General features: G+C 48.7%; 1 protein-coding gene across 1 annotated transcript in view; it reads left to right on the forward strand.

Annotated features, from left to right (window-relative positions):
- The window catches only part of USP42 (ubiquitin specific peptidase 42), a 46,486-nt gene extending 30,020 nt beyond the window's left edge, over nucleotides 1-16,466 (forward strand). Inside the window, exons 7-18 of the mRNA XM_057750896.1 lie at nucleotides 45-115; nucleotides 974-1,056; nucleotides 2,870-2,981; nucleotides 3,766-3,906; nucleotides 4,108-4,208; nucleotides 5,315-5,468; nucleotides 6,849-7,565; nucleotides 7,690-7,784; nucleotides 9,453-10,919; nucleotides 11,945-12,246; nucleotides 14,579-14,622; nucleotides 15,459-16,466. Coding sequence (XP_057606879.1) covers nucleotides 45-115; nucleotides 974-1,056; nucleotides 2,870-2,981; nucleotides 3,766-3,906; nucleotides 4,108-4,208; nucleotides 5,315-5,468; nucleotides 6,849-7,565; nucleotides 7,690-7,784; nucleotides 9,453-10,919; nucleotides 11,945-12,246; nucleotides 14,579-14,586 — 3,251 coding nt within the window. The 3' untranslated portion in view covers nucleotides 14,587-14,622; nucleotides 15,459-16,466. The remainder of the gene's footprint in view (nucleotides 1-44; nucleotides 116-973; nucleotides 1,057-2,869; nucleotides 2,982-3,765; nucleotides 3,907-4,107; nucleotides 4,209-5,314; nucleotides 5,469-6,848; nucleotides 7,566-7,689; nucleotides 7,785-9,452; nucleotides 10,920-11,944; nucleotides 12,247-14,578; nucleotides 14,623-15,458) is intronic.
- Nucleotides 16,467-17,085: the final 619 nt, after the last annotated feature.

A 17,085-nucleotide genomic window follows, 5' to 3' on the forward strand; every position in this document is an offset into this window, starting at 1 on the left:
ACGATTGTACTTTGCTTATCCTTTGCATTTTCTTTTTATTTCAGTCAAATGTTTAAATTGCAAAGGTGTTTCAGATACTTTTGATCCATATCTTGATATAACATTGGAGATAAAGGTAAGTTTGATAGTTGTTGTGGTAGAGTTAAAAAAAATCAGTCCTACTTGATGTAACTGTTTATAGTTCATTTATAATTTAGACTATACTTGTTAGAGAATATGAATTGAAAAATTTAATATGCTGAGACTATGTAAAAGAGATTATTTAAGCCTTGTATTAGGCATCATGAAAAACTTAAGACATTTAATAGTTTTATTACTCTTTGACTTCTCACTTAATTTTATTAAAACCAGATTCTGATGCCTATATTTGCCAAATTTAGGTGGTGGTTATTCTTTAGAAACTGTTTTGCTTCTTGCATTTTCTAAACTCCTATTTTTAATTGTCTTAAGTGTTTGTTTTTCTGCTTATGAGTGTAATACATACTAGTGATAAAAATGAGAAACATGGCAGAGACGCGTGAAAGCCTGCCCCTCACGATGAGCTCTTGTTAGCATTTTGATAGAAACTGTTCTGGAGTATTTCTTTACTGTTTATAAAAATGGGTTTACACCTTTCATCTGTGCGACCACTTGCTATTTTCATTGCGTTTTGCTTGGGCCTTCTGTGTGTTGTGCTTCAGCCGATTCCTTGCTGGTAGATCCTGGATTTCTTTCCAGTTTATGCTATTTTAAGTAATGCTGTAGCAAGCAACCTTTTCACACATTTTTGTTGACTTTATCTGCTCTTTTTTTAATGGGAGGGGAAATAGCTTGGTGTGTACAGGTATTAATGTGAAACTGAACATCATAATGAAAGAAAATTTTCTTTTTACATAAAAATTGACATTTGCTTTTATACTTTTGAGTGTCTGTTTTCGTTCCCCTCGCAAGCAGCAGTGGGGGTAACGTGGTGTCGGTGCTGTTCTATTCCCAGGCTGCTCAGAGTGTTAACAAGGCATTGGAGCAGTTTGTGAAGCCGGAACAGCTCGATGGAGAAAACTCGTACAAGTGCAGCAAGTATGGCGGCTGGTGCTGATGGCTGGGTGGGGGCCGGGGAGGCTTGGTTTGAAAACGTTTGGTGTGTCTGTGTAACCGGCGAGATTCCTGTTAGCTTCCAGTGCCTTCTGGGAAGACTCTGGGTCTCTATTCCCCAAGGGCCAGGACACGGCGTGTCTCAGTGTTTACACTCTTCAGAGATGTGCACCTCTGTGCCTGTGGGAGACAGGGCCTTGCTCCTGAGGAGGTGGGTGGCAGGGGAGAGGTAAGACCATCCACTCACCACACGTTAGTGCTGCCGCGGCGTCTGAAGCGTGGCTGGGGTGGTGTGTGTGTCTAGCAGCATTTACATTGACTCTCCTGTGTGAAAGGGTTGGGGTGGGTGGGTGGGGAGTCACTTTCTCCCAGAGCAGTTAAGGATCTCTCTTTTTTTTAATAAATATTTTTATTTATTTGTTTGTTTATTTATTGGCTGTGTTGGTTCTTCGTTGCTGCTCATGGGTTTTCTCTAGTTGCAGCAAGCAGGGGCTTCTCTTTGTTGCGGGGTGTGGGTTTCTCATTGCGGTGGCTTCTCTTGTGGAGCATGGCTCTAGGCACACAGGCTTGGGTAGTTGCGGCACATGGGCTCAGTAGTTGTGGGCTCTAGAGCGCAGGCTCAGTAGTTGTGGTGCACGGGCTTAGTTGCTCCGCAACGTGTGGGATCTTCCCGGACCAGGGCTCGAACCTGTGTCCCCTGCATTGGCAGGCAGCTTCTTAACCACTGCGCCACCAGGGAAGCCCATGGATCTCTCTTACGGTTATTTCCCAAGATTTGGGGCAGTATCTGCTAGAATTCTTGCATTTGAATTATTCTTTAATGTTTGCCCATGAAGTCAAGAGAGCCTGTTTTAAGAAAGCCCTGTTTCATATATTTTAAGTAGATTTTCATTTTAAGTCAGGTGATACAGGTAGGTGTTGTTACTGAATACAGGTAGACCTCAAGGAGCTATGGTTTGGTTCCAGACACAGCCATAAAGCGAATCTTGCAATATAGCAAATTACACGAATTTTTTAGTTTCCCAGTGTATAGAAAAGTTACGCCTACGCTATACTAAGTGTGCAATAGCATGTCTAAAAACGATGTACAGACCCTCATTTAAAAATACTTGTTAAAAAATGCCAAAATATCTAGAACAGTACCGTCAAAGATCACTGATCACAAATCACTGTAACAAATATAATAATAATGAAAAAGAAGAAATATGGTGAGAATTCCCAAAATGTGACACAGAGACATGAAGTGAGAAAATGCTGTTGGAAAAATGGTGCCAGTAGACTTGCTCCATGCAGGGTTGCCACAGACCTTCAATTTGAGACAAATGGAGTATCTGTGAAGCGTGAGGTGTGCCTGGTTCATTTGGTGGGGAGAAGACTCCCTTTCCTCCCAAGACCAAAGGGATTTCTCCTTTGTGTTAAACTTCATGGACATTTCTAGTCTTTACTTTCTTCCTTTTGTATCTGGGCTTGTTTTCACAGAATTATACCAGCCAGGTTTTCAGTTTGTTTTGAACCGAGAGAAACTTACATTAATCTAATTTTTAAAATATCAGTGACCTGTGGCATCTGATGTTTCAGAACTGTCCTATCTTTTTCTTTCATCGTAATTAAGCAGTTTCCCCCGTACTTTAAATTTTAATATTTTCACTGTTGGTTGAAAGGGGTGGTGTTTCTCATCTCGTAACCTTCTTTTGGAAACTTAATTTAGAATGTTGAAGAGAAATAACAGAGGGAAAGACTTAAAAAACAAGCAAACAAACCCATAGTAATTGTCTGTCTGTTTCTGTTTCTTTCCAAGGTGTAAAAAGATGGTTCCAGCTTCGAAGAGGTTCACTATACATAGATCTTCTAATGTCCTTACACTTTCTCTGAAACGTTTTGCAAATTTTACTGGTGGAAAAATTGCTAAGGTATGTAGATAATATTTTTAATAACTGTTTACGTTGAGCCTTTCAAGGCTTAAGTGTCAGCAGCTAAAGTGAACAGATTTATCACCTGGTTTTCGAAGTTCTTCCAGGACTTAGTAGTAGTTTGAGCTGGTAGTTTGCGATGTGTGTGAATGAGTGTGTGTGGGATTTTCCATATCCTGTAGTTGCTGGACTTCCTGAACATAAAGTGCTGATTATTATCTGCGTTTGGGCTTTGTAGTCAGTGAAGGTGACGAGTGGATACAGGGAGGGCTTGTGTCATTTGAATCCAAAGAGGGTTTCCCAGCCGGAGCTTGCCGTTCTTTCATCAGAGTTTTTCTTATTTATTCATTTGTTTTCTGACTGGTAGTATACTGAATTTTCCCTTTTTCTCCCCACTTTCTGAAGATTGAAAGTGGTCAGAAATCCAGTGACATGCAGAAGAAATAACCTGTCCTTGAATTGTTAGAAATAAAAATGAGCGATAACTCCAGTCCAGAGCTGTGACTGCTACTGCCTCCTTTGGTGGATTTGGAGAATTCACTTAACGTGGATCCTTATTTGTTTAAAGGAAATAACGAATACGGTGGGATTGCATTAAACACACTTAGGTTCAGGTGTGCTCCAGGTTACGTCTGTCTTTTCAAATGAGGTTCAGTGTGTTGTGTTTCTGCTGCAGCATCGTAGGGTGCGGTGCTCTGGGGTCTCCTGCCCTGTACCTGCGCACACGGAATGAGCTGCACCTTCAGAAATGATGCTCCTTTTTCCTCTCTTCATCCCCGTGTAGGATGTGAAATACCCTGAGTATCTTGACATTCGACCATACATGTCTCAGCCCAGTGGAGAACCGATCATTTATGTTCTGTATGCAGTCCTGGTACACACTGGTTTTAATTGCCATGCTGGCCATTACTTCTGCTACATAAAAGTAAGCTGTGTAGATTTTGCTAATGACTGTTTTTACGATACATTGTAAGACAGCACTGGCATTCTCTGGGAGGAGCACCGGGAGGAAAGGTGGGGTTTTTACAGTTAAGATGTGAAAGCCCATTTTTCTTACATGTCTCTGGATTGGCATTCCCTGTTCAGCTAATTGCATCTAATATCTCTTTTATTGGCTGTTTTGCAGGCTAGCAATGGCCTCTGGTACCAAATGAACGACTCCATCGTATCTACCAGTGATATTAGATCGGTACTCAGTCAACAAGCTTACGTTCTCTTTTATATCAGGTACTGTCAGGAAAGCAAATTTCCACCTTTTCTGTTCCGTCATCTCTCTTCATCTCATCAACATATTTTAAATTCAGTGTTGTTTGTTTAAACAGCATCTCGCTGGCAGGGAGAGTAGGAAGGTGGCTTTGTGTTGGATCATGAGTTTGCTGTAGCTCCCAGCTCTTTGGCAGGTTAACAGAGACACATGCAGAAGGAAGGGAAGGCGGTAGCCGAGGAGGGTGGGCTTCTGCTGCTGACGGCAACCAGGGGGCCCAGGGGACCAGGGAGGCAGTGAGCAGAGGCCTGGAGAAGGGGACTCTGAATATCCCGGGTGTAGTCACCTCTCAACTGCTGAGCACACTCAGCCAGTCACTTCCCCAGGCCAGGCCGGGCCAGCACCAGCACCCCCGCTGCTGCTGCATATTCTGACTCGCTAATTCTATTTCTGGAAACGTCAGGCCTGGGAGCAATCTGACGTGTGCTCTGAGGTGTTCTTTTGTGGTAGCTGGACATTAAGAACATCCTGAAATTCCCAACAGTAGCAGAAGAGCGTACAGATTGTAGCATATCCGTGTGTCAAAGTGCAGTGCACCTGTTATAGGTGATGTTTATAAAGCATTTTAGGTGATGTGAGAAAGTGCTCTATATGCGGAGGAAAAGCAGTTTGAAATTTTACACACTGAGATTGAAGAAATCAGTACAGGCTAAAGCCTGGAGGAAACGCCACTAAATCTGAGTAGTAGATGCCTGGGGGTGGGGGGGCAGAGGGGAGACACCGTTTTTTTTGTTCCTTTCTAACTTTTCAGGATATTACAGATTTTTCTACAATGGTATGTATTTGTGATTAGAAAAATAGAAATAAACAGAAAAGAAAAATAGCTTTAAAAAATAAAAAATAGCTTTCCGATAGTAGCATCCTCAGACTACACAGTTCAGAATACCATTTGTGCAGGGACCTTCTTGTCTCCTGATCCGAGCACCCAGCGTGGGCCTGGACCTGACGGGGGACCCTGTGTGTAGCTCTGCGCAGTGTGTCACCTGTTACCTGAGGGTGGGGTGTCCACGAGTTTCTTTTGGGGGAGATGCCCTGTGTCACCCTGAGCACTGTCACTCTCTGTCCCCAGGTCCCACGATGTGAAAAATGGAGGTGAACTGACTCATTCCACCCACGGCCCCGGCCAGTCCGCGCCCCGACCGGTGAGCGGTCAGCGGGTTGTCGGCAGCGCACAGGCAGCCCCCGTGCCCGCCGGCCCGCAGCTCTCCGCTCACGTGATGAAGGTAGCGCCGCGGGTGCGGGTCGTCCTTACGCGCACTTCCCTGCCCTCTGCCTGGCGCTGCGGGGGCCGCCATGGCCTCATCTGCAGCTGAATTTCTTGTCCAAAAGTTTATTCGAGCCGTTTATTATAAAATACTTCCAACATACAGAACAGCTCCGAGTGTGACCATAACGGTCGGCAAGAAAGCCTGGGTGTGAGTCTGTTTCAGCGCTGGAGAGCTCGGCTCCCACCTTGGACTTCCATTCACTTAACGGATTAAATACTTGGGGGTTCTTGATGAATGCCGGCCTCCAGGAGAGTGGTGCTTTTACACAAAGAACACTTCAGTTGTATGCACTTAGCCCTTTCAGCAGTGTGGCATTTTCTGTCTGCCGTCCGGCTGGGTCCAGTCACACTCCCTGATGGCTTCTCGGGGGAGTGGAAGGTCTGCCTGGTTCATGTGAAGCTCCGAGTCCTCAGTGGAGGCCTAGCTTTTGCTTGACATAGGTGTTGAGATTGTGGACATGTTGCCTGTCTACACCTTGGAATAATCCTGTCACCTGTGCCATCGTGTCCTTACAGCCTTTCAGTTTGATAGGGAGTCACAGGTTCCGTGCCTTAGGGAGCTGGACAGGCAGCAGGTCCTGCACTGGGCTCTGCCTGAGTGTGACCTCAGGGCACGGCCAACTGGAGAGCACACGCCCTGTGTGAAGGGGCCACTGCTATTAATTTTTCAAAAGTTTTTTTGTTTTGGTTCTTGTTTAACTATGAAGCCTTCCAGTGTTAAGATAGCAACTAATTCAGATATTTAAGAAAACATTTTGAAGGCCAAACAGAATTCGTCTGTGAGTCAGAATTCACCCGTGACCACCAGTTTGCAGCTTCTAGGTTATGGCAGTAAAACTTGGGATCTGGAGCAAAATAACTGCGCGAGTAGGAGTTGGAGATCACAGGGCAGGGATGGCTTTTAGCGAGTGTGTCCATCTGCGTGACCGTCTGCCTTGCTCCCTTGGCCCGTGGGAATTCCCCGTGGTTGGCACTCCCTGCCGCCTGGACTGCAGGGGCCTCCCTGGAGACCACCTAAGGAGAACCTGCGTGACCCCGTGCCCAAAGGGACCTGCTTCTTTTTGTCAAATTGGAGCAGAAAGAATTTGGTCTGGAGGTTGTTCTCTGACAAAAATAGTTGTCCTTGTTTACCAGAAATTAATTCCCAGAAAACCGTTACCTGTGAAAGGTTTGTGGAGGTCAGGCCCACGAGAGAGGGGGAGAAGTTTCTAGGTGTGTGAGACTTGTTATTCATAAAAGAAAAAGATAATCAAAGTGGGAACGCCCATAGCCTCAGGTTTCTGAGTCTGTGACTGTTTCTGGAGCTCTCAGCTGGCTGTGGTCTGCTTGTTTCCAGAACCCACCTCACCTGAACGGGACAGGACCGCTGAAGGAAACGCCGAGCAGCTCCATGTCAAGTCCTAACGGGAATTCCAATGTCAACAGGACTGGTCCTGTTAACGCCTCAACGTCTGTTCAGAACTGGTCAGTTAACAGGCCCTCAGTTATTCCAGAACATCCCAAGAAACAGAAAATCACGATCAGTATTCACAACAAGTTACCTGTGCGCCAAGGTCAGTCTCAGCCTAACCTTCACAGCAATTCTTTGGAGAACCCTAACAAGCCTGCCCCCTCTTCTACCATTACCACTTCTTCTGCAATACAGTCTACCTCGAGTGCCCCCACGATGCCCGCGTCTAGTAAGGTAACAAAGCAGATCACCCCGAGGGAGTCCTGCTCCAAGCCCGTGATGAACGGCAAGTCCAAGCTGAGCTCCGGCGTGCTGGTCCCCTACGGCGCCGAGTCTTCCGAAGAGTCGGACGAGGAGGCGAAGGGCCTCGGCAAGGAGAATGGTCTCGGTCCTACTGAGAGCTCGCGCTCTCCTGCTCCAGATGCCCAAGACGGCGAGGCCTCTCCGCACGAGCTCCGAGAGCCCGTGGCTCTAAATGGTGCTACTAGTACGGACAGTGACCCGAGAGAAAATGGCCTGCCCTTGGAGGCTGCCACTTGTCAAGTCCAGCCTGCTCTCCACTCAGAAAACCCCTTTTCTAAGGCAAATGGTCTCCCTGGGAAGGTGAGCGCGCACCGGCCGCGTGGGGAGGGCTTTGCTTCCACCCTTGTGTCCGGGAGTCATGTGGCTGGGTTTCAGGAGGCCCAGGGTGGCACCTGGAGCTGAAATACCTTTGTTTTTATTGTAGTTGGTGCCTGCTCCTCTGCCCCTTCTCCCAGAAGACAAAACCTTAGAGACCTTCAAACTCGGCAGCAGAGCGAGAGGCACCATGGAGGAGACGAGGTAGGGTAACTGTCACGGGGCTGTGGGACGTGGGGTGGGAAGTCTTACGATGAACCTTTTGGATCCTGGAATGATTTGAGTGATTTGTAGAACTTGTTCATTTTCCTTTTAGGAAAGTAAAGTAAACATTTCTCAGGGTCCTTTAGTCCAGCTGACCTTTCCTCTCCTGCAGAGCCCCCCCTCTGTGGCTGGGGGTGTTCTTAGCACACGTCTGAACGCCCCGCCCACACTGCCCCACTCAGCCCTCTCTGTGACAAGTACCGGAGGATGTGTGCAGGGGAGGGAGCAGGGCTTCTCGACTCTGTCCCGCAGCAAAGACTTTGTTATGCTCCCGCTAGAATTCTGAAATGAAATTCACAGTTAAGGTAGTCCACCTCTACACTAAACGAAACAAAACAAAAGTTTATTGACCTCAGCATAACATAATGGGAATAAAAGGAAGGGTCACAAGGCAGTGGCCTGTCACCATGTGAACAACCTGGGAGACGGCGCCGCTGCAGGACGCGGGGGCGGCCCGCAGCTCAGTGCCACGCACGGGTCACGCCACATCACGTCAGCGCCGTGAGGGCCTCCTGGCGGACAGCTTCTGGCCAAGTTCTGACCGTCTTTAGATTGGCACTGTAGTGGTGTCTGTGAGACGGCCAGTGACAGAGCTGGGCTTTCACCCACGCAGACGTGGGCTGTGGGGCCTTTGCTTGTTCTGCTTGCCTGCCTCGCCCCTGCCCAGTAGTGGTAGTCGTGGGGACAACCCCAAAATGCACCCCACATTTCAGAAGGGCCCTGTGGGGGTGTGCCCTCACTGAGAACCACTGTTAGAAATGCCCACTTAGGAAAAGGAGCAAAGAGCACCGGTTCCCAGTGGACCCTAAAGATGGGGCAGCTTGAACACTCAGTCCCTGGCAGGATGGCTGTCCTCCTGTCTCTTTCCTCGTCTGGCTTAGTTTGTCTTCAAATGTAACATGCGTGAGAATTAGGGTGGATGATTGTATACACAGTCAGACCCCAGTTCGCACATATCTAACCTCACGTGCGGCCTCGAACATGTCACTGCCATGCTCTAAGTCACATATGCCTTCTCTCTACCAGATATTTTCCTGCTGCAGAAGGTGTCCGCTTTAGGGTTTTTCTTGTTTTCTAGCAGCTTTCATTGACTTCAAGAATTCATCAAAAGCAAGGCAGAGTTCTTTCACTACAGAAAGTATTTCTAAAGTCTCAGTGATTCCTCACAATTCGTAGGCAGTTCAGGGAGCCATTGGCTCTGGAGGTAGCTACTCCACTTCTGAGGCTCCAGGAAAATTCAGAGAAAAGGGATCCAGAGGAAAAGGAAGAGCCCCATCATTATTTGACTCTTCTGATGGTCCAGACTTAGTTATTAAGAAGAATTAGAAGTATATCTGAAAACAGAAGGTGCCTAGAGCTGCAGAATTATTATTGCTGAAAAATGGGGTAGGCTTGATACAAATTTTTACATTTTCATTTAATGAGAAAATTTGAAGTCTCCAAAAATGATAATAAGCCCAGTTTTAGGTTTAAACCAGATGTAGTAAAGCCATAAAATATTTAGTAAATGAATGAGTAGATGTGTTTGTCCCTGTGAGCCATTGACAAAAACCCAGAAAGCAAACAAGTAAATGGCTGATTTCTTTTTTTGTTCTGGTGGGGCTGCAGTGCCACTGGGACAGAGGAGAGGCCTCCGGAGGGTCCTGAGGCAGAGCTGGAGGCCGGCAGCTCCGCGCCCGATTCCCGTGAGAACCTTGAGCCGGTCACGAGTCTCAGCAGCAAATTCAAGAAGGCCTTGCCGCCCTCGGACGCCAGCATCCAGCCTACCAAAGAAGACGTCTCCGAAGACACTTTGGCCAAACCCGAGGAGGCTTTGCTGAGTATCAACACCTTTTGTAACACCAACAAGAACACCCTTGGGGACGATCCGCTTCCTAAACCATGTGACCCTGGGAATTTAACAAACGATCAGAGCAAACCGTCCCAGGACACGAGAGGGACATTACCAGAGCGTCCCCAGGACCCGGCGGCAGCAGAAGCAGCGAGGCCGAGCCTGAGTCCCTTGTCGCGTTCCGAGGGCGACTGTGAGCCCGAGCCTTTGGGTCACAGCGGCCGGGACAGAGGCACGGACGTGGAGGGTCCCTCTAAAAGCACAGGGGTGGCCGCAGACGAGGCGCCCCCTCCGCCGTTAGACAAGATCGCAGAAAACCGTCCAGAGGGGGGCCCCGAGCAGAGCAGCGGTGAGAGGGGTGAAGACAGTAAGGCCGGGCAGAAGGCCCAGGAGCCTTGTCCAGTGCAGGAGAAAATCAGCAGCCTCAGAAAGGTCGACCGAGGCCATTACCGCAGCCGGAGAGACAGGTCGTCGAGCGGCGAGCGCGCGCGGGAGGGCCGGAGCAGGACGCAGGAGCAGCGTCGCCGGAAGCGGCCCCACCACGAGCGGGCGCGGCCCCGGCCCGAGCGGCCCCGGCCCGAGCCCTGCGCCGCGGCCCCGCAGCCCAACTGTCCCGGCCCCCTGGCCAGGTCCGGCCGGCACCACTCCAGGAGCAGGGGCGCCCCCAGCCAGGAGTGGGGCCGCTACCACCACGCCGAGGGCGAGCACGCCTGGGCCCGGGAGAAGTATTACCCGGACAGGATGCGCTGGGAGCGGTGCAGGTACCACCACGATAGGTACGTCCTGTACGCGGCCCGCGAACCGCGGGAGTGGAGGCCCTTCCACGCCGAGCGAGAGTACGACCGGGCCGGGCCCTACGGCGGCCGGCCCTACAAGGACCACTACAGAGGCCGGAAGGGCTGCGAGCTGGCGGCCAAAGAGAGGGACCGGCACCGCTTCGGCAGCCCCCGGGCGGGCCTGGCCCACGCGCCCCCTCCACACCCTGCGGACAAGTACGCCCACGACAAGGTTGCCCTGGGCGCTGAAGACGGCGGCTGTGACCTCACCGGTCGGTTTCATGAACACGAAAGTGTCAAGTCACGAAAGCGGAGATACGGTAGCATAGAGAATAGTGACAGCCATGTAGAAAAGAAAGCCTGGAGGAGTTTATCAAAGGGTCCTTTAGAGGAGCCTAAAGTAAAGAAGCACAAAAAATCAAAGAAGAAAAAGAAATCCAAAGACAAACACCGAGACCGAGATTCCAGGTAAGGGTGTGGGGTGCCTGGTGACACGTGAAGGGCTGTGTCACATGTATGTGACTCTGATTTGTAGTTTTCATCTCTGTGGGTTTTGGACTTTCCTATTTTTATAGTTTCCTAAAACTTAGCTCTGTTTTAAGCTGTATCTTATTTCATGGTATTATAAAATGCCTGAAAACCTCATCTTTCAAGATGGTATTGCCGTTTTCAGTTAGTGCATTTTAACTTCTAAGAGTAAGTGTGCAAAGTTCAGTAGATAAAACTTGGGATTCTTTGACTTCACAGCGATTGTTAATAAATTTATGCATGGATATATTTTCACATCTGTTGATATTTCCTTCAACCTCAGTGACTGCCAAGTGGCAGAAAATGGGAGGCCACCATCCTTTTGAATGTGCCTGTGACCCAGAGGGCTGAGACACATCATTTGTTGCCTTTGGCTTTGTCTAGTTTTCTGTCTCCATTTCTCAGTTTGAAATCTCCTGGGGAAATTTGTTTTTGTATTTTTAAAAAGCTAAATGGGTCAGCAGTTTTCTTGAAAGTGACTTCTCTACGAAGAGGGGACGAGGGCAAGCTCCGCTACTGCGCACCGGGCACTGTACGTAGGTGTCGCTTAAAATCGAAACCCTGGGAAGAGGTTTCCAGAAGCCATGGGTAAAGAGTGGTTACTCAAAGGAAAAGAAAATCAAACCTCCTTCCCTCCTATGTGCCTGAGACACCTGGCAAAAATATTTTTTCCTTCAGCCACTAGTTTCAGGAAAAATTGGTGAAATCCTTCCTGTGGTGTTTTGGCCAAAGCTCCCCTCCAAAGCTGAAGGCATTGGTGGGGAAAGGTTGAAACTGGTGAATTTATGACCTGGGACTTAAAAAATTATTACAATGAAAACAACACATTTTTAATTAGATAAGAGTTTTACCTGTGTTTGTGTAATGTGTGTCCACAGCAGTGGGTGTGAATCAGAGTTGAGGACCAGTTCTCTTTGGGGGGGTCTGTTTTTCCGGGGCTCTGAGTTGTGGCCTTTCCTCCGCAGGCATCAGCAGGACTCAGAGCTTTCGGCGGCACACTCGGATGCTGACCTCCACAGACACAAGAAGAAGAAGAAGAAGAAGAAGAGACACTCAAGGAAATCAGAGGACCTCGTTAGAGAGCCACAACCACACTTGCCCAAGGCCGCCAGCTGTGAGACTGTGGACCATTTCTGGAGAGCGGACAGCGCTTTCCCCCTCACAGACGGCCTGCCTCTGGAGGGCGTGGGACCTTTCCGTGAGAAAATGAAACATTTCAGGATGGAAAGCAGGGATGACAGGTGTCATCTGTCTGAGTGTGGCCAGGGTAAGAGGACATACTTGGAATTACAAATATAGAAACTCTTTTCTTTGGAGAAGGTGGTTACACAGGGAAGGCGCCTCAAAGGGCACAGAAGGTGTACGTGCCCTCTGAGCCCCGGCCCTGCGTCCTCTGCGGGACTCCCAGCCTGAGGCCAGCGCCACCGCTGGTCTGGACGGCAGCACTGCCGCCTCAGCACTTCTTGGAAACCTGAGTTACGTGGAACCGGGAACCTCTGGAATTTCTGGCTCTGGGTGTCTGATTATGGACCAGAACTTTTGTTCTTAAGCCATTTTTGATAGAAATATTGTTGTGGTATATTCTCTCCCAAATCCTTAAACCTGTGGCATTGTGAGTAGAATGTAGAACTCAGTTCGGCGACTGGCTCACTGGACGTCGTGCCTCAGGCCTGGGTCTGTGGGGTTCGGGCTCCTGATGGGGGTCTCTGGGTCACTGCAGACCACTGGGTTCTGGGATTTTTCTTTTTCCTTTGTAAACATGTATTTATTTATTTATTTATTTATTGGCTGTGTTGGGTCTTCGTTGCTGTGCTCGGGCTTTCTCTAGTTGCAGTGAGCAAGGGCTACTCTTCATTGCGGTGCATGGGCTTCTCAGTGTGGTGGCTTCTCTTGTTGGGAGCACGGGCTCTAGGTGGGTGGGTTTCAGTAGTTGCAGCATGCAGGCTCAATCGTTGTGGCTCACGGGCTCTGTTGCTCCACAGCATGTGGGATCTTCCCGGACCAGGGATGGAACCTGTGTCCCCTGCATTGGCCGGTGGATTCCTAACCACTGCACCCCCAGGGAAGGTTCTGGGCTCTGGGAGTCCTGTCTGCATTGCATGGTTCTGTCTCCCTCGTAACTTCCCAGCCTCTCCTACTCTGGCTGCTCTGAAAGCACCGCTCTCCCTTCCTCCTCTTTTCCAATGACCTTCAACCCTGGAAGGAGTACTGAGCATGTTTGAGGGGGCTGAGCTGAGGGGGCTGCGGGCCAAGGGCAGGGCGGGGCCCGCGGCTACCTTTGCATGGCCTGCTAGTAAGGAAGGATTTGATGTTTTTAAATGGTTGGAAGAGTCCAAAGAATATTTCATTTCACATGAAAATTAATGTGAAATTGAGGTGTCAGCAGAGCCGTGCTGGAGCCCAGCCCAGCCCACCCATCCAAAGGGACAGGTTTGCCGGCCCCACCTGGACCCCTGAGGCACCCCCTTGCGACCCTGCCTGCTGTCCCAAGGCCACCGGGTTCTCAGCTGTGTCCTGGACCCGGGTGAGGTGTCGTGTGTTGGGGGGGCAGGCCCGTCCCATCCAGTGGCACACAGTCACGTGGTGGTTGGTGGAGGAGGGACAGATGGCCGCGCAGTGCACGGGTGTGTGGGAGAAGCAGAGAGCACGCGGGGTGGGGTGTCTGGGGGGGCGACTGTGGTGGATGCTGGGCACGCGAAGTGGATGAGAAGAGCCACGGGCCCCACAAGAAAGGGAAGCTGTGTGGCGTTTCCTCTGTGTGTTAGGAAGGGAATTATTCGCAGTTCCTCCCTGGTTCCCCATGGATAGTTCTGCGATTTGGGGAAGGGGCTTGGTGGGGATGAGCCCCTTTGGAGCTCTGCGTAGTGCTTGGGGTGAAGGGGTGATGGGTCTATTTGTATGCATTCTGGGCGGGTCTGCGGGGATTCTACGTTTTTGCCAGAATCTTCTCTTTCCGGCTGTAGGTCTCTGGTGAGGACCACAGCCAGAGGCCGCCAGCGCATCTGCAGAGCTGGCTCGGGGGACAGTATGTGGCATGTGAGGCCTGGTAGTGGGCGTGTCGTGGCCCAGACACGGGTCCCCAGGGGCAGGCAGGGGCTGGCTCCTCTCCTGTCCTGTCTGATGACGCCCGCCGATGGCTGTGCACCTCACTGGGGCGCGTCCCGTCCTGACCTCCCGGGAAGGGCCACCCGCTCGGGCCCAGGCTGAGCATCACTGTCGGCTGGTGGAGGACGGACCTCTTGGCCTGCGTGTGTCTGTCCTGGTGCCTTGACCACTGACCTCTCTTCCAGACTCCTGTTCTCCGGTGCCATCAAGCTTTCCATTTCTTTGGCCTAAGATATGTTCTCACCTGTGTTGAAATACTGATGGGTTTGCTGGGATCAGTGGATATTCCCATGGGGACATGGCCCTCAGTCATTCCATCACCTCCGGTGTTCAGTGAAACACCTGGAGACAGCTCGTGTAGGACTGATTTCGGGCAACAGACATTAAGCTACTGAGAACTGCTTCTAAGTGTAATCACGTAATACACACAGAGCATAGGCACGAAAATTTTTGCAAAAACATCATTAAAATGTTTTCTAATCTTTGCTTTCTAGGTGATTGAAAACTTGGCCTCAAAACAAAAAATTCACTAGTTATGGTAAGCTCTTTTTCTCTCTGTATGTTTTCCCTGCTCATTTGTAGAGCCGCTGAGGGGCCCCGAGGAGGGAGCTTTGGGCCTGGGCTGCAGGAGGAGCAGGTGGGGAGTCAGTCCTGGGGGAGGGGGCGTGGAATTCCAGCCCCTTAACTCAGAGTCCCGCTCCCTCCTTCGTTGTAAGAAAATGAGGGCAGCTCAGAAGCTTCAGAATCTAGTCATTTGATAAACATTTGAAAGATGGAGAAGCGGCCGGGAGAGGGGCGCTCTTCCCACGCCCCCAGCCCTTGAGCTTCAGGTGCAGGTCAGCTGCCCCCCCCCCAGCACATGAAATGGGCTTGGCTTGATCTGAATGAGGTTTGGATGCTTTTTTATATCAAATCAAAACCTTGAGCGCCATTCCCTCCTGGCCTGGCAGGCAGTGGCGCTGGGCACTGCACCTGCTGGGGAGGGGGGAGGCGCCAGCTTGTTCGCGCTGGGGGTGGGGGGAGTTCGTCCAAAAGTGTAATTTCTAGTGGTGGGCAAGGGGGGAGGGGGGTTTAAGCGAATTGTCTATGGAAGATTAACTTGCAGGTAATTAACACGCTTTATCAGTATGTCCTCAAGGGGAAGCCCTGAGCTGCATCAGGGGCTTAGCCTCTTCCTAGTGAGAACCCAGCGCAGGGCTGCCCAGCAGAGGGCGCCCTCTGCGCCGGCCTCCGCCTGCCCCTCCCCTCCCCTCCCCCCCGCAGACCTGGGGGCGCCTGCTAAGGGTGGGGGCGCCAGTGGAAAAGAGAAGCCCCCCCCACCCGGGGCTCACCGGCCTCCGGACCAACTAATGCCCACTGCTTCTTGTCTTTCAGAGTCAACGTGTTCAACAGAAGCCATCCCCAACCCAGCTTAAATTATAGAGAAAATAACTTTGTTCAAATCTGCGTGGTGCTTCTTTAGTAAATACTGTACAGATTTTACCATGGAGGACTTTTTTTTTAGTTTTTACCTTTTCTTAATTACCCTTATTCCAAATGGATGAACACTTTCTACAACTGCTGACCATTGTAAGATACTGTGTATATAAGTCACATTGAAAATACCGCCCTGGACTAGAACATCTCAAATGCTGCTTAATCACAGACTCAGGTCGATCACTCGTGTTCCATGTAATGCTCCTCCAAGTTAGACATCCGGTGCAAGACCAACCGGGAAACCATGGAATTATTACAAGTACAAACTGACAGCGTGTATATTTAATTTAAAGACTTATTTAAAGATTCACAAGCTCTCAACTAGACTCTTGAGAGCAGTCTGTTTTCTGTAATGTCTGATACTAGAAACTAATTTGCTTCATATTTTAGTTGTATTCAAGATTTGAAGATGTATTTTATAGACAAGTTCTGTTTTTGAACTTTGTGGAACTATTCCAATCAATTTACCAGTTATGATGAGTATTTACATTATGAATGTATAACCCAAACATTATTTGTAAGGCCTACAGTATGTTTTTATTACATAACACTTTTTTATACAGTGTCTCTCGTCTTGACTATGATATTGGAGTCTGAGTTGTCAGCTTGGTCCCTTAAAGTTTCTAGTTACAGACAAAATCATACTGTGATTTTATTTTTAATATGGATATGCTATCAAACTGTGATACACTTATAATTCACTGGTCCTGCATCAGGAGATGGAGTGGGGAAAACTGTATTTAATACAGTTTGTATCTGAATAATCTGTATGGTTTATACAGTTTGTGTTGTTCAGAGATGTCTAAAGTTTGATCTTTGTTTTTTTAAAGATTAAAAAAGCACTTGCCCCACTGTAAATATACAGCATGTAAAATTTATATAGTATATAAATGGCAGCAAATTAAACCTTTTGTGTCTTAATTTTTACTGCTGTTTTCCCCATTTGCTTACAGACACTTCTCATGGACTTCTTTCTTCGCATTCACTTTCCTAAAACCTCTGAAGCTCAAGCCACAGGCTCTCAGCCCCACTAGAAGGTGCGGACCCCAAATGGGTGATGGTGTGGGCTGCTGGACCCAACAGTCTCCCTACTTTAAAGAACCTGGTCATAGGCAATCTTGTTTTGACAATGCGTTTTTATTTAATGAACACTATTTGCAATTTGACAGCCACACGCTCTCCAACTTTACTATTCACTTTACAACAAAATATCAATAGAGTATTTCTTCATGCAAGTTGTAGGAATATATACATTGAATAACAAACACTCCAGAAGTCAATATATATGTACATTATTTACATATTAACTATATTTACTGTAAATAGAAATGTTTTCTAAGAAAAAAATAAAACAAATCACAATGTGTGGTTTCTGGTCTACAACAGACCTAACTTCTCAGCAAAACACATCTATGTAGATAATATGCATTTTAACTTGAAAAATATGCATTGCTTTATAGGCAGCATTAAATGCTGCTTCATCTATAAATAGCTCCTATTTGGACTCAGTTTGGTACCACATTAA

Source organism: Hippopotamus amphibius, chromosome 9 (assembly GCF_030028045.1).
Source record: "Hippopotamus amphibius kiboko isolate mHipAmp2 chromosome 9, mHipAmp2.hap2, whole genome shotgun sequence".
Classification (NCBI taxonomy): domain Eukaryota; kingdom Metazoa; phylum Chordata; class Mammalia; order Artiodactyla; family Hippopotamidae; genus Hippopotamus; species Hippopotamus amphibius.